The following is a 17,163-nucleotide window of genomic DNA, read 5'->3' as shown; positions in this document are numbered from 1 at the left end:
AAGGAACCGGCGAGGTGCAGACGTTACAGACCGCCCGTGCCTCGTAGCCTGCGTTGGCAGCAGGTGAAGCAGCCAAGGTCGGGCTTTCGAGCAAATCTGTAGAAGGTGGCACGGAATATCTGCACCGCATCCAAGGCACAGCTGGGTGTCTGGATACCCCAGCCACTGCAGGCAGCACACCACACCTGAAAACGTTTTGAATTTAGTCTGTTAAAAACTGAGGCTTTTAATAATGCCTCAGACAAACCAAACTGCAGCTCCTGATGCTCATGTCAGAAGACAATAAGAATATTATGTCAGAATAAGCCTGTAATTTAGCTAGTTTCCTTATCCAAGGAAACCCTCAGATAGTTTACTGCTCTTTGAAAGCATCTTTCAAACCCACCGATCAGCCTGGGAGGCACTGGCAGTGCAAGCTGTAGGCACCAGGGCAGTAACACACACAGCCAACTGTCTGGGGTTTTTTTTATAAAAGTATTTTTAATAAACTGATGGATTTAAGTTTAAGATGCTAGACAACTTGTTGCCATGTACAGGTAACAAAAGTCAAAATTCTTTGAATTTTATACAAATACTATGTAGTACAGTAAACTTGAATACAAGTTTACAAAAAATGCATCAGTGAATATTCAGCTTGTAACCAACTTCCAACAGTGAAAATTACCATGTATCAATAGTGATCAGAATTGCATTGCAAATTTTAGAAGTAATGCAACTATGTTTTTACCAAGCCACTCTGAAGTTACTGGTGCACACTGACAGTACATTGGATTTTTTTTGGCTTGCTGAACAGAAAATGGCATTTAAATAAAATGAGTTAAACAACATAATATGTATCAAAAGTACTATCTTACAGAAAATTAAAGAAGAATGAGAAAGTAAACAGAGCAGAACCCTGAAGTAGTGATATTTTTCTACCCGTTTTGATGGAAAAGACTCCACAGGTGTCCAGCCTTCTCACAGCATTTTGGAGTGTTCTAGTCCTAGCACAGTGTGGTCGTTAGTAGACTAAAGTAATCCCTGCTTGGCAGTAATGCTGGTGAAAGGTAACTTGCTCTATTGCTAACAAATCGGAGTAACCACTGGCAGGGTGACTTCTTGGAGGCATCCAGTGGAGGCTGAGTTGACAGCACGCGATTGAAGTTACGGTACCGCCTGCTTTGACACGATACCCAACAGCCTTCAGGGTTCAGGTGTCAGTTTCCTCACAGGATTTACAGATGTATGGTTTTGAAACAAACAAAAAATAATAATTACGGAGCATAAGACAGTATTTTCACCTGTACAGCTACCAATAAAATGAACGTTTGTTACAAACTTTCCAGTCTGCTTTATAAAAAATAGTCTCAGTTTTACTTCTAAATAAAAACTGTGCTGTGATCTGTCACGTTCTTGCATTGTACATGCTGTAGTTGTGTGTGTTAATGAAGGTGTAGAGATTTGTGACCTAGCGCTCTGGATGTATCACAAGCCTAAAAAGCTGATTTTGGTACATAAAAGTTAGGTAGCAATGAAAAGTCATTCTATTTATTTTTTCCTAAAACTTAGGAAAAGCTACAGTACATTGCTAGATCAGTGGCCTCAACCCTGAGCTGAAATAAAGGACCTGCCTTGGCCAAGAGACTTAGTCACATTACTACCACAGCTGCACAGCAGAGACAAAATAACCTGTCCGCGGCCTGTTGTCTGAGCTGTAAGTAGTGTGAGATGCAGTTCTGTAATGCTTGAGAGTTGACTGGAGACCACCATGTTCATTTTCACTACAGGAAAAAAAAGGAAGGAGAACTCAAAAATTCAGAGAGTCAAGTGAAAAACCACTCGACAGGGAGAGTCAGCATGTCCAGCTTCTGGAGACCACAGAACGGAGCCAGCGGGAGGCTTGTCAGTCCTAGGTGTTTCCCACTTGGTAGATTATTAAAACACGTACCAAACTGCAGTTAAAGAGACTTCTGCTGCTACCCCGCTCTTTCCAGAAAGAGTCTCACATGATTTTTCCACCCCTCCCAGAACCAAGCGCCTCTCTCTCTGTACCTACACTGCATTACAGAAGATGAGCAAAAACTGAACAGACTGTCTGACAAAGGATTCAACCCAACCGCCAGCAGAAAAACTTCCACTCGTTCCCAACGTGAGTTGGAGCTGGCGATCGCTATGAATTCATATCACGACATAGCCTACTGCACTTCCCTGGAGGGTCCCATGGCACCGACTACCCGTGGCTGGGAGCATCCGTAACACGAGGCGTTCTCGCCTCCTAAGAGGACTTTTTTTCCTTTTAAACAGCAGAAACCGTAGAGTCAGTGTTTAACTTCATGGAAAAACTAAACCTGGCAACAGACTGAAAATAAAGCTTGTAAAAATCAGTTATACTTGTAGTAATGCACACTTCTTTGTGAGCTGGTCGCGTTATGGATGGCGTGGCTTTTGGTAGTTTAAGGCAGCAAGTCTTACAAAATACACAAGCTCACCTCCCTCATGTTTGTGCTACTGTATCCTTATGTGCACAATAGAACCTCACTAATTTACACTAATGACTGGAAGAACCATTAATTCTCTTGGTAAATGAACAAGAATAAGGCATTCCATTATATATTCTGATCACTAATTATAATTTAGCTCTAATTATAATCTACCAGCAAACATACTTCTGTGTTTTAGAAAATAATCTCTCTTACCTTCAGATATAATTACGTGTGCAGATTAGTGGGTTCTGCTGTGTAAACACGCAGGTGCATAAGCAATTTTCAGGTTTTTCTTCATTACATCTGACAAGAAAGTTACTGCCACAGATAGAGACTATGGGAAAATAAATTAGGATTTCTCTGTAATTTGTGCAGATATGCACAACTGGGCAGTAATTTATAGCTCAAAAAAAAAAAAAAAAGGCATGAATGTTTACAAACTCAAATGAAGCAAAATCAGCAGCAGAAAGCAAGGCCATTCCCCAACCATAAACGGCTTCTATTACACTATTCCAAACTATATGAAACAACAACAACAAAAAAACCCCCGAACAAAAAACCCCACAAAAAACTAGTACTAAGTTGTATATACAAGTTTGAAATCAGGGAAAGCAAATAGTGGAAAAGTTGTTGATGCTTCTAACAGAAAATATTCACGCATCTAAATCCTGGTTGAAGTAGACTGTAAATACAGCCAGGAGACAGGATGCAAACTACATGGCTGAGTTAAAAAAAAAAAAAGAAAAAGAAAAAAAGAAAAAAAAAGGGATTGATGTGCATTGTAAGATAGAAATTTCCCTTCGTATGTGCAAAAATCCACAGTTTCGTTAATGTAGAGGTCATACTTCTATTAACAGATCTCAGACAAAAGCAGTCTCCCTACATCCTGGAATCTACCTGTTTACATCAGCCACTTTAAGTGCACAGTACCCTGTTCACATATATAGTAATCAGCAGTTTCTGGCATTTCTCAGAAATTTAACGTTCACCTGCCTTAAATCTTGAAAACAAAGGGGAGAGTTCATCCAGGGCATCATACCACTGCTTTCGAGTTATACCAACAGTTAAACCAAATTCTCTCTTCTTCCATGGTGGTAGGAGTCCTTACAGGACTTGTAAACAGCAGTACACAATACTGTAAACAAATAATTTAAGTTCTGCTTTATACAAGATGTTAAGTTAACCCAGGTCTACCAGACAGGTGAAAATGAAAAGGGTGGCTTCACACAAAATCCTTCCCTTTTCTCCCAGCAATTCTTTTCACTACAGAAATAATCCTGAGCTGAAACAGGGGTTGATGAGAGCCTTTTTTGCATATTAAAACAACATTCTAGAGTCAGCTCTCATGTTCTGTCAGGAAGTCAACTGCTGGAGAGATTAATCTGAAGTATTTCAAACCATTTGTTACTTTGGAGGAGGACTTATAATTTGGTGTGGCGTCCAGTTCTAGCCCCAGATGCCGAGCTTGCCAAGGAAGCCGATGCTGCAGCATCCTCAGCCTCCTCCAGCTCGTCGTGTAGCTCCTGGCTAACGCTGGACTGGAGGGCTGCGGGAGTCAGCCACTCCTTCGGCAGGCAGCTCTGGAGGAACGGTATGCAAGAGCTGAAGTAGGCAAGGCGATTCACCCACCGCGGAATCTCTTTTCCGCACAGAATCTAAGGGGGAAAGGGAAAAAGAAAGGATTAATTTGTCTTCTAGACTCAGCAGTAACACAACTACAGCAGTGTAAATGAAAAGCAAAGGCCGCAGCAGCCTTACGATCTCCGTATCACCAAGGCATGTCAAGAAGCACTTGAGTTAATTGCGCCAAGACAACTTTCTCCATCAGTAAAAGCAGCATCCCAAGTCACGCAAGGAGGCTTGTTGTCCACTGTGAGAGTTTGACACATGGTTTTTTTAGAAGCCCTGAACAGCCCGACCACCTCACTCTTTTTGAATAACTTCTACAAAAGGCAGAGGCACCAGTTAAGGAGCGCTTTCTATTCCCTGCTAATTCCTCAGAAACAGAAACAGCAGGAGAAACCTCACCCTTACAAAAAAGCACCCCGAAATCAAGTGGTCAAAAAGACATCGTCAGTGCTCCAGTTAGGTGGAGCTACGCACACAGCTGAGGCCATTTACTGTGACTACCTCCGAGGGCTTTGCACAAGACATCACTGTCTTGCAGCACACGGGCCAAGCACACACATTTAGGTTCACTGCCACACGAGAAGCTATACAATGCCAAGCTGGCTGCAACTCCTCCGAGATATATAAAGCTGCATTAAATACTTGTTTTTACTGTACATCAGTCAACTAAATGGTTTCGTTGCCACTGTTCAAGGAGTGAGCTGTTCTACCTAACTACCTCCATATTCACTTCTGGTATTACTTACTCCAGTGGAAATCTGGAGAACACCATAGCTAATGGGGACGCTACTCTGCTGTAACTGAGCAGCATTTAACTTGTAGTCATATCCCTGTACTATAGTCAATTTGAACACTAAATAGGACAAGACATAAAATAGAAGCAACATGACCATGCGGTTGAGAAGTACAGCAAAAACCTGGCCGCAGAGGCCAGATTTCACGCCAGCTGCAAGCTCTGCCGGTGTCTCACCCTACTTACTCGTACCAGCATTACACATGAATCATCACCTTGATAAAATGTTCCAGTACCACTGCAAGATCTCACAGTCTACGCAAAATACAGTCTACACAATAAGTGTGCCATTAACTATTTTGAAAACAAAACCAAACCCCAAATAATTAAACGTTATGGAAGTTGGAAGTTCAGCACGGAAAAAATAGCTATCCCTTTTTTTGGAGTCCTTCAACAAAACATCAGAATAAATTCTGACAAGCACAGGTTGCCGACCACTGAAAAAACTGCCATTCCCCTCTTTGTCCTGGGTCACTTGTTCCTGACCCTCTCCCTTGTGTTGACACACATGTGCACGATCAGGCATTCAATTTTATCGGTAAACTGATCACGTTCAAATAAAGCTGAGGGGGAAAAGCAAAGCCCATTCAACTCCAGGGTCACATCCAGCACGACCACTCGGATATCTACATGACCAGCACACAGAGCAATAACTTGACAAAAGCCTCTCAAGATTAACGTCGGCTGTGAAACTTCAATGCCTTCGTTATTCTTTAACAGTAGGTCATAACTTAAAAATTCTTTTCAGTGTGATGGTTCTGTGGGGAAATACTGATAAAAATAACACGTGGTTCTATCTTCAGTAGTGATCTCTGGAGCACCTGAAACTATTTTAAAATCCTGTTAATACTCTATTTACTAGGTCTCTCAATTAAGAATGCACCCCTGCTCAAACACAAACTATATATGACAATGATATTTAGCATTTTTGGCAGCAAAATCTTGTGCTTTGGACGTAAACACAAACAAAACCTGAAAAAGGGTGACATTTGCCCAAGGTAACAGAGATGGGAAGTTGGAAATTAGGCCAATCATTCCAAAGGGCAGGAAGGAGATGACGGTCTGTAGCCACCTGGGAAGCACCTTTCTATAGTTTGTTTACCTCAGATAAAGCTGAAGAGAAGTGATTGCAGTTTTTGTGCATTAGGTGATAAGCATTTCCTTTGAATTCCTTTCCAAGCTCTTCTACTATTTTTTCTATATCATCTTCCATAAAATCCGTGCTGCCTAGAACCACAGCCTCTCTAGAAGAGAAACAGAGTAGAAGGTGATCAGGCTCCCGTGATATAAGTGGGTTACTGTTCATACATTGCTCAAAAGTCACCCCGCTGTGGATGGTGAGATCTTTTTGCCCTCCCAGAATAAAACAGATTCTTTCTATTCCATTTTATGGCACCAATTTCATCTTTATCATGAGAGATTATTTTCTTGCCGATTGTCCACCTGTGGCTCACTTCAATTCTTTGCATCTTAACTCTGACAAACGCTGGATGCAATTTTCCCCTCTTCTCCAAAGGATATTGTTTCTAAGAGACAGCTGAGAACAGGTAAGAGCTCATAATGCAGGGAAGGCAATCTCACCGAGAAAGCAGAAAACAGACATGGGGAAACCTTGGAGAACAACATTTTCCTGCTTTTTCTTGGAATAAAAATTTCACTACCTTGAAAAAGTTACCCCATTGTATATACTGTATGAATAACGCAAGCTAGCCACGTAGTTTGTACACATTTAAGGAATGTAATAGTAGGCTAAAAAGAACATTCTTTGCTGTAGACACTTTGCTGTGTCATCACCTCTGTCCATCGTTCACTTCTAAGTAAAAAAACCACAGTAATTTCTCAGAAAGTCAGGAATCCTGTAGTATCATTCAACACATCTGTCCTCAAAAATAAAGGCAACAAGTTGTCTTTTTAATATCCCTTCTCAAAAACAAGAAAATACATCTCTTACTTAAATTTAAATGTTTCTCCTAGCTCAGAAGCATTTCCTGGTGAAATTTCAAATATTCCAGAAAATGGGTATGGATGACCACCATAGGCAAATTCTGAAAGAGAAAGCTCAGATTTAACAGCAATGGCATACACCACAGTAAAGAACACCTGATGTCACTGACTGCAAGGTCACTTCACAGGGATCTCAAGCTAGGAAGCAGACATCTTATTTTTGTAGGTAACAAACGCAAGGAGCTGGAAACAAACAGTTTTGTTAAGTTACTAGTCAACCTGAGTAAAAACCGACAGGAAGTTTCCTGTATCAGTGTACAGGTTTAACTTGAATAACTTTACACTAAGTATATATTGTTTTCATTGCATAAGCGAGGATTTCCAACTTAAATTGTAAATCCTACCAATGTTCTTTACACATGCTCGTCTTTATAAGTCCACTTATAGATTTATAAATTAGGGATTCAAAGGACCGCATCCTTAAAGGTCCGATGGTGCTTCTATTTGGTGCGTACTGCAGTTGTAAGTGCGGCAGCAAACAGTGGCCTAATAGTTGTGGGGTTTTTTAATTTCTTGATTTGCAAGAGTTCAACTGTCCTGAGTTGTTCACTATAACATGAAAGTAAACCGGTGCATCTGCTGGCATAAGCGCTTACACTCCCTGAGAATATCATGGTGTGCTTTAGCTTCCTTCTGTGTCTGCAAGATAACACAGCACGCCTCACCCAGAGCGCAACAAAAAGCTTAAAACATGACTTCACACTTCCTTTCCTCAAAACTCGTAACACGTCATCCAAGTCTAGCATTCGGTTTTGTAGATAATCTTTTTTACAACAGGTTAATAAAGTTTGATGTGCTTTGAAAAATGCAAGTCATTGTTCTCGCAGGGGTATGACCTGCTGTACGCAAAAGCTGCTATAATCTGAGCAGGAAGGGAGGCACACGTATTTGGCACAGCTCGAGAACTGGGTTTCAGGCACAGCACTATTAAGAGTCAGGTCTTTCTGGTTTGGATTAAAAGAAATCCAAAAAGGTATTAACAATAAGCATTGTATTTTGTCAACGCCTTGCTTTGGTAACACTTGCAAACCCAGTTACAATGTGACCATTATGAAACATCCCTATGTTTCAAAACTATAAAAGTACATAAAAACTTTTTTTATATTATATATATATAAACCCAAAATGATTTGTTTTGACTCCAAAACCAAAACCTTTGCACCGTGGCCTCTGGATTTCATGCCATGCCTTTTGCCGCTTCCCCACACCTCCAAACACATTCAAAAAAACCCCCAAAAAACCAAACCCCAAACCTGAGGTAGATTTTTCTTCTTTAAATGGACTACTTTTAGCAACACCATCACCTCAGAGCATCGTTATACTGCTAGGCAGGCACACCTCAGACCTGAGCCTGTGCTACAGCGTGCTCAGAAACACCTCGTGAGAGCAAGAAGGACGCCTGAACAGATCAGGAAGCTGCATTCCCAAAGCACAACCTATTTAGCAAAATCAGAGTGTATTACTGCATTTATGACAAGTGTACCTTTTGTAAGCAGTATGCACGAGATGCCTTTTAAAGAAACTGTCTCTTTAAAACAAACCAACCTACCAGTAAGGCACAGATTGTTTTTCCTGCGCATCATGCACTTCTGGTGCAAGTTAACTACAGAAACAATAGTCTGTTGCAGAGAGGCACCTAGGTGCTGGCAGAACACCGAGGAAGCGTGATTCAACCATGCTTACACGAAGCATACATTTGTTTTAACAATAGACATTACAAAAACTAAAATAAAGATTTCTATGCCTAGCTGAATAAATCGCACACTTGTTCATAGCTGCACAGCTTTATACAAGGATGCAAGACAGCTACCGGATTATTCATACCCAAGGTTTTTTCCAGAGGCAGAAGAGATAAGAAAACTGATGAGCAGGCTTCAGAAGTCAAGTCTTCTCTCACTACCTGAAAAATGTTTTTTAAATAACAGCATTCCCAGAACAAAGAGTAAGTTACAGTTTTGTCGTACTTACCTCGGCCGTACACCTCTATACCTGAATGGAACACGCCAATTCCAAGGGAAGAAGTATATTCATTCATCCAATACTAAATGGAAAGAAGAAAACAAGAAGGACTCTGCTTAGTTTCCAATACAGATCTGTCTTCTGATAGCAGACTGGCACAGAATTTGTCCCCCACCTTAAAAGCATAAAACCCTACCACAAAGTGAAAAGGCACAACCCATTTATTGGGAACAGAACATGCCGTACTGCACGCAGTGAATTAATTCCATTAGGTTCTGCTCCAGTGTTTTAGTGCTGTCGATGTCCGTCAGCCAAGGACACTGTACCTGGGAGAAATCCCAATCCAACTCTTGATTTGTCAACAAGTTACAGGTTGTAAAGTTTTCCATTAGGTGGAACACATTCTAGAATCAACTGCAGTAATTCTGCAGGAGTGCCTATTTTTTTAAAAAAATAATAATCAGGATGTAGGACTGTAATATACACACACCAACGCTCATTTATAGCCACGATGACACTTTTGTTTATCACCAGGTGAGCATGAGGCACATTCAGAGATATATGATGGACTGAAATTACCTTAGTGTACTTTGTCATATAATACTCGGTGGTGACCATACAAGGGACTAAGCTCTCTCCAGGCTCCTGATGTATGTCTCGCCATACATCAGGTATAAAAGTCTTTTGCATAGGTCTAACACCCATTTCTAATTACCACCAGTATTGTAGCCAACAGATAATAGTTGTGTCTCAAAAGGAAACCAAGAAGCAATCTTCAAAAAAAAAAAAATTAAAAAAGGTGGGTGTTGGGGGGGAACCTTTCCATAGTAATTTCTCTTTTTCTTTTTCAAAAGTAGCAGCAAGTGCCTACCAGGTTCTATCACCCTCAAGGCCTTAAAGATGCACAGAGTCCTGGAAAGGGAAAACCTCAAAATTACTGTCTTTCCTTGGCTACAGTAGCACCCTCAAAGTATCAGTGTCTAGCAGTAACAACTCTCAAGTGACACATAATTTAAAATGGAATGTCAAACAAAAGCTTTTTTTTAAAAAAAAAGAAGGAAAGAAAGAAAGAAAGAAACCTTAGTAGTTTTTCTTACTAGCCAATTTCTGTTTTAAGGATACATCTTAAAAATCCAAGGAAAACATTATTTCATCAATTACTCCAGCAGTGGGATTTTTTCCTCCCAGGTCATCTGGCCCCAAAGGGCACCACTGTGACCTTCTGCCATGCAGGCTTCCAAGTCAGCTGGCAGGCAGGATACGGACTGAAGCAGCACCCCCAGCAAATTAATATTTGTTTAGCAAACGGGAAGAAAAAGAAGCCATCTTCACAGCCTGTTGGCATAATAAGTGCTTTCTGATGTGAAGTCACCATTAAACCAGCCTAACCGATGACAAAAATGTAAAAGGTTACAGGTGTCACGCTTTGTTAAGACATGCTAGCTGGAGTTCCTGCATAATTTACAAGGCCATTACAAACACTGTGGCATATAATGTGCATTTCTGAAAGCTAGTTTTCTCCCAATAAAAATGATACACTCAACTTTGGACTGAGAAGCTATTCATGAAGATCACTACAAGTTAAACGGCAAAAAGGAGCAAGTCAGTCCAAAAGTTACAAATTGAGTATGTTTGGCTTTTACCATCATCCTTCTTTTAAGTATCATCAAACCTAAAATAAATAGTCCCCCAAATTCAGTTACCAGCAGGTGCCAAACATCAGCACATTATTTTTCAAGCTCGACGTTCACAATTGTGTGAGCAGGCACGGCACACAAATGACTATCTGGGTAACAAGATGCTGAGGATTTGATGTTCTCTTCTATAGACAAGTTATTTGTCGGCAATTTTGCCAACATGAATTCACAGAAGATGGATTTTGCTCCTTGTGTTTATATAAAGTTAAGGCTCCTTGAGATCTGCGGATAAATCTTGCTTGCAATTAAACTTTACCCTTTGCTTTAGTTTCTGGCTTTGTCAGTGCGTTGCTGTGTCAGCCACTGGGCTATGGATGACTCCACGAAATCATCACCTTAGTCTATTCAAAGGGCTTAGCAGTTCTTACCTTCCTCCCCCCAGAAAAGGGAAGAGTTAGTCCATATCAAGCAGCTACATCCAGAAATAACACTGGGTTACATTTACTCTGTACAGACAGACACAGAACAGGGATAAAGCAAGAGGAGGGGAAGCAAGGAGAATGATGTTAAGACTATGCAACTAACTTTGGGGGTTTGTGAGCATAAAAATAATCACAAAAAACCAAACAAACAAACAAAAAAGGATTCTGCTCAATGAAGTAAACTCAAAGCCCCCAGGAAAATGGAAGAACTACTTCAGCATAAGCCTGTTTCAGTTCTGAAGCCAGTCCTATCCCACACTTTACCAGCTGACCATTTCAAAATAGTTTCAGGTTTATATTTATAGTCAAAACCGTAGGCACATTCAGCATACAGCTTGCCAGCACAGGAAGAAAGTATGTTTGCCTAATGAGAAGGTGCATCCAAATGAACCTAATCTAGAACTGAGCTAAACAGTGTCCCTGGTGCTCTACTGTTTCATCTCCTGGACACCCATTTGGCCAGAAAACTCTGGGTCTGGCCTCTGAATTCCAAATAATCCACATACCATATATGCATCGGATTTGTAATGCCAAGCAAGGTTATCGCTGCTCTCAGAAAATGGAACAAAAGTTACACAAGATATCCCTTAAGCAGTAAAAGTAATAAAGCCTGGTTTGCTACTAGGCAAAGAGAAAAAAAATTATTGATGCTCCTCCTCTCTCACAACCGCATGAAACCGAATGCAAGGTATAGGGAGAGGACAGAAAAGTGGGTCACCAACCCTCCTCATGGATCCGTACAGCAGCAGATGACCGGGATGGAAAGCTGCTCTGACAAGGTGTTGGGCAAGACCAGCGCTGTTCAAGTACGCGCTCCTCCTTACTGCTGCCACCTACACACCGGGCTCACCAGCCTACCAAAACAAACGTTCGCGGCTTTGGAAGAAGTGCCTAAAGCGAGGTGGCACTTCACTTAGAATTTCCAGTAAGAACCGAGCAGGTTAATTGAAGATAAAAGAATTTCAATAAGGCAGAATTACTTTCCCCCTGGGAACAGTAATTATATCTAATTATTACTTAATCTGGATCAGCTATTGGAAGGTTGGTCACATTTTTTCATTGAACAAAATGCCTTATCTCGCTGAAGAAAGAAATGCAGGACAAATGCAACTTAAAAATGTGCTGAATTTGGCTACAGCTGAAAAGATTGTATATGACATACAAAATAAAGATTGCAAATTAAAAGGCATCTGTATAGCTGACTGGTTCGGTAACATGCTGTAAGTTCCAGAATCCCAAGCTGATCCCAAAAGCTACATCCTTGCTTCCATTACACAAACTGGATTCCCTTCATTTCTGCCATAGTAGAAGGCACAGAAGCAGCACAATCCCATATACTCAGGATTTTGCAGTAAATCAGTCTTGTAAAACAGGAATTCATGTTTAATGCAACTATCAGAAGGAAAATATTAGAGAAGTATTTTTCTATGTGCACAGTAAAGTCATGCCGCTGAAATGAAAGAAAAAACACTAATCCCAGTGCTTCAAAAATATCTTCGTGACTTTCTTCAGAGCTTGCATTTATGTTAATATTTTGGATTGTTATAGCCTTATTTGACAAGGGAAAAAACAGGATGCTACTTTGGGCACAGGAAAACTAGACTCCTAAAAATAGTAGTTAAAACGAAACTACAAAGTACTCTGGCTCTCGAGACACAATATATCAAAGTCTTCACCCTACTCTTTCAATGATCATAAAAGATTTTCAAAGGCATGAACTGCAGCGCATAAATATGCCCTTAAGCTTCTCTCACTTCGTAAAGCCACCAGTACTTGAAAGTCCACTTTCTTGCGCAACACACATCCACACCCCCCCCCCCCTCCTCGCCCTTTGGTATGATCAAAGAATTTTGCTTTTTCAAGTGCTAAGGACATTGGAAGGGTATATGCTCCAAAACCAACGAACTTCAGTCCTGTAAGGAGTTTCAAGAGTAGCAAGGTCGCCTAGTATTCCCCTGCATACCTAAGCAGCTGCCTGGGAAATGAAGCTACAGCTAGCACTCGGGTTAAAATAAAGCTGTTCATACGACTGTTGCAATTATAGTAGTGTTGATTCTGTCAACCAGGTGACCAACAGCGGTCTCTTGTTCCAAAAGAGAAACACAAAACCTTGGTCCCAAACCTGAACTATAAAAAACCCCCAAATGCACCACCAAGCAACACGGAATGTCAGAAGCAAAGACTAAACCTGCTAGTGCCTCAATACACAGTTGACAGGATTCGGTGAACACAGAATTTTACTGTTACGAAGCTGTTAAGAAAGATGCTTCCCTTCTCCCCCCTACACCACAGCATCAGTGACTTCAGCAGGCTGTCTGCATGCGGTAATGTAACTGCTGTGCAACATGAAAGCGAGGCCTGAGTTTAAGCTCCTGGTTCAAACAAGTTTAAAGTGGACTGAGACATTGTTTAGCGAAGAGTTCAAGGCAGGACACACAGTGACAGTGCCTTTCAGACCCTGTGGGAACCTCGGTTTCTCTTTCCAGTTTAAGGAAATCTTGTCCTCTGATGGTCAAATAATGTAGACATTGTCACAAAACAACACACACAGCCAAAGCAGGAAATAGAAACATTCTGCTCCGTGGCCTCAGCTTACACTACACATAATTTGTCGTGATGTACAGCTTCAACAAATACCACAACTGCAGACCAATGCACAAAAAGCCAGCCTTCCATGTGATCAAACATCTGCAAATAAACGTGTTGCTTGCTTCTTTTGGAGAGTAAGTTCCTTCCACAGATGGTGGCTTTAGAAACTATGCTACTTCTTGACGTAGGCAGAGCCCCACTAATCGCAATGGGACACTCATCATGTCCTCAGGAAGAGTATGACACTTGTTTTTATGAGCGCAACCTTCCCATTGCTTCCCCCCACCCCCCTTCCCTCCTGTCAACTGTCAGCCTTCCCAGAATGGTTGGAGTAAAACTGATCGCAGCAATTCAACTCTGGAGGAAAAAAGGAGGATATGGGCTGCAGCAAAGAAACCTAAGGAGTAAGAGACGAAGGAGAACCGTGTGAATGAAGGAGTAGAACATTACAAGGGAAAAAGAAAAGGAGTGCTGAAGTCACACCCCACTGATGCTATCACCACAGTGAGAATGGAGGCTCTCATGGAGGCCATGGCATTGCTTTCCAGGCAGATGCTTACACAGGAGACGGTCCATTCTGTCACGTTCTTACAGCCTGCCTGTGCACTGGGCCCAGGTGACACTTTGCAGAGCTAAGCACATCTTCGTGAGAACACTGGGGCTTCCATCTTAGTGAGTCACAAGTGCATCAAGCCTTGACTTCAAAGATACTATCTTATGTAAGAGTCCTGAAACTGAAGTCCTACTTCCTCCTCTGTACAAATATTTATAGTTAATATATGTAAAACCATCTCTTTTCATGCTGAAAGAGCTTCTCTGATGCATATTTTTGAACTGTAGTCCAGAGAAGTCATACATATGCATGCGACAGAGCATCCTTCCCTCTTTAGGTCTAGTATAAATAAGGCACACTGGCTTTGTCATATCAGCATCACATACGAGCTCAACCAGGTGAGCAAAGACCCCTTCCCCCAGCCGGCCCCTCAGAAAACAAAATCGAAGTGAATACACTGCTCCTGTCTCCAGTCTCCCCTCATTCTCTACAATGAAGGGAAAACAACGTAGAAGTAACAGGTTATATTTGCTGGAGATAGAACCTGGAAACAAAAGGGAGGTGGCAGGGAGAAATCCTTTGACAGGGCCATTGATCTCTATGATAAACATTAGGATGAAAGACAATAATGACAAGAATCAGGCTGGTTCATATAATCTCATATATAATTTTAGTTTCAAGCCACACTGCTCCCTATTGATTGCTATCAAATATTCTAGCGCTTGAGCCTGAGTACTCCCAAGCAAACAAGCTGCATTTTCTCTGTGCCAGCAGTCACTGACTCTACACTATATGCCTTCACCCTTTTAAAACACCAAAAGTTCACTTTAAAATGGTGGTGGCAGGAAAGCCTACCCAAAATAAGCCAAGTAACACAAACACAGCTACCTGAAGCTAGCTGTCAATCTTCCCATCCCTCCACCCGTAGGCTCAAAACGTGGTCAGAGAACTGGTGCTACTCGCTCTCATTTCCAGAGATTGAAACGCATTAACAGATAATATTTTCTTAATATTACTTATCCGCACCTCCTGTTCTACGCAGGTACTTACACCTCATTTGTTACCATGGCACTTGAGCAGCTTCCAGCTGAAGGTAAGAAAATACAACAGTTGCTGTAGGTGTCACAGCAAGATTACCCAGAAGGGAGGGAAGGTGAGCTCGAAGGACGACAAACCAAGTGGGAGCCATCCCTTTATTTCTAAGTCGCAGCCATACCAGAACTGTTCAAAAATTCAACGTTACCGACACAGCACTAAAAATCTCTTATTCCTACAGAGACTCTGGTTACCCCCAACTACTATCTCCTGCTGGAAAAGCAGCCGTTTTCAGGGTGTTCAGCAGCAGGAAAGGCAGCTGCCGCCCTGCCCGCTGCGCTGGGCCCTGGGGCAGTCCCAGAGGAAGGCGAGGGGCCGGGGGACACTCGTCAGGGGCACAGGGGCAGGGGAAGAGCTTCCCCTGCCGCCAGGGACAGCAGGTCTACCCGTCACTGGCAACTCGACGCCGCAGCAAACTTTTGCTGCGGGGCACAAGTCTGTGGGCACCGACGGGCCCCCCCGCGCTCTCGCCCTCGCCCCCCGCCCTGGCTGCGCTATTGCCCCGCTCCGCCGCCCCCACGGCGCCAGCTCACGCGTGGGCTGGCAGGGGACGGGCAGGGAGAGCCCTGTGTGCCCCCCGCCCCCCAGCAGCAGCCGCCGGGCGGGCAGCCGGGACCCCCGCCCGCACCCACCGCCAAGCTGCGGGGCCCCCGCTGCCGGCCCGCGGCGCCGGGCCGGGCGCTCACCATGTCGTACACGTTGAGGATCACCAGCTGGTTCGCCATCGCCGGCGGCCCGCGGGCGCCCCCCGCCCGCTCGGTCGCTCCGGCTGCGGCGACGCTGCTCAGGCCGGCGGCGGGGCGCTGAGCACCCCCGGGGGCCGCTTCCTCCTCGTCCTGCCTGTTGCTGCGGGGCGGCGGGGGGCGGCGGGCACCATGGAGCCGCCGCCGCGTTGGGACGGGGCCTCGCCCCCGGGGGCCGCGCTCAGCCCGCGGCCGGGGGGAACGGGCGCGGGCCCCACCCCGCTGGGGACGGCGCTGCCGGGAGCGGCGAGCGGCGCCTCACGCCCTGCCTGGCACTGCCGCCGCGGCCGGGGTGGCGGGACGGCCCGGCGGCCCCTCCAATGGGCGCAAAATGGAGCCGCTGGAGCCCGCCCCCGGCTTCTATGAGGCGCGGGCGGCCGGGACTGCGGCTCCCGGCGGGCAGTGCGGCAGCTCCCGGCATGCTGAGCGGCGGCTCCCGGCATGCTGAGCGGCGCCCGGGCCGGCCTGCACATCCGTGGCGTGGGACGGGGCGAGGTCCCCGGTGGGCACCGCGCCGCCTCCCGGCTCCGCCCCGGGGGGGTGAGGTGGTCGGAGGGGAGCGGCTGGGCCGGCGGGTGAGGCCTGGTGGGCGGCACGTCTAGCGGGGGCCGGGCCCAGGCCCCGGGATCAGGCGCCGGGCCCGGTCCCCAGGCCCTGGAACCAGGCTTCAGGCACCGGGACCAGGCCCTGGAACCAGGCCTCGGGTCCCAAGTCTAGGTGCCGGGACAGGCCCTAGGTCCCGGAGCCAGGCCTTAGGCCTCAGGCCCAGGCACCGGAGCAAGCACCGCCACACCTTCACACCTGCCAGCCTGTGGCCGGCAGCCCTCTTTGATGCTGAACATGACACGTGTATATTACAACTCCAGGCACCCAGTGGTGGGAAGGGCTGTGTTTTTTGAACTGCGTTGGTATTGGTGAAAATTATAACTGGGAAAACTCACCGAACCAAATGACAGATCAGAGCGCTGACGTTGGTTTATTGCACTGCTGGGTGCATGGAGGTTTTTTCTCCTGACATGCACACTGAGCTACTCAAGGGTGCGCAGCGTATGCAAGAGTATTTGTATATTCATAGCACATAACATACTCATTTTCATTCACGCACAGGGTTGGTTACAAGTTTCTTGCTTCTAATGCAAATTAGTACATGTTCTCAGACAGCTTAAGCTTTTTATTGACTACATATGCTCCCCAAGTGGGGGTTTGCCTTCCTGGGG

At 44.3% G+C, this 17,163-nt stretch overlaps 1 protein-coding gene across 3 annotated transcripts; it reads right to left on the bottom strand.

Annotated features, from left to right (window-relative positions):
- Window positions 1–460: 460 nt before the first annotated feature.
- On the bottom strand, window positions 461–16,283 carry DESI2 (desumoylating isopeptidase 2). Of its 3 annotated transcripts, XR_005828467.1 has the most exons (6): window positions 15,890–16,283; window positions 8,713–8,929; window positions 6,836–6,929; window positions 5,987–6,128; window positions 2,676–4,117; window positions 461–2,338 (listed from the first exon to the last, which is right to left on the bottom strand). XR_005828467.1 is itself a non-coding variant. In XM_040598316.1 (5 exons), the coding sequence occupies exons 1-5, from the start codon at window positions 15,926–15,928 to the stop codon at window positions 3,884–3,886; spliced, it is 726 nt and encodes a 241-aa protein (XP_040454250.1). In that variant the 5' UTR covers window positions 15,929–16,283; the 3' UTR covers window positions 461–3,883. The 3 variants fall into 3 exon arrangements, 2 of the variants coding, with proteins under 2 accessions (XP_040454250.1, XP_040454251.1); XM_040598316.1 differs by having other exon boundaries at window positions 461–4,117; XM_040598317.1 differs by having other exon boundaries at window positions 461–4,117; window positions 8,857–8,929; window positions 15,890–16,277.
- Window positions 16,284–17,163: the final 880 nt, after the last annotated feature.

This window comes from Falco naumanni, chromosome 6, assembly GCF_017639655.2.
Source record: "Falco naumanni isolate bFalNau1 chromosome 6, bFalNau1.pat, whole genome shotgun sequence".
In the NCBI taxonomy this organism is placed as follows: domain Eukaryota; kingdom Metazoa; phylum Chordata; class Aves; order Falconiformes; family Falconidae; genus Falco; species Falco naumanni.
The sequence above is the reverse complement of the archived record's forward strand: the minus strand, read 5'-3'. Positions and strand labels throughout refer to the sequence as shown.

What these genes read in the sequence shown, in the direction of transcription:
- DESI2 (XM_040598316.1), bottom strand. Translation starts at nt 15,928, where the DNA reads ATGGCGAACCAGCTGGTGATCCTCAACGTGTACGACATG. An exon ending in TCCTCAACGTGTACGACATG is followed by an intron (nt 8,930 to 15,889) that starts GTGAGCGCCCGG and finishes CTTTCCATTTAG; the next exon opens with TATTGGATGAATGAATATAC. An exon ending in GGAGAAACATTTAAATTTAA is followed by an intron (nt 6,129 to 6,835) that starts GTAAGAGATGTA and finishes TTTCTCTTCTAG; the next exon opens with AGAGGCTGTGGTTCTAGGCA.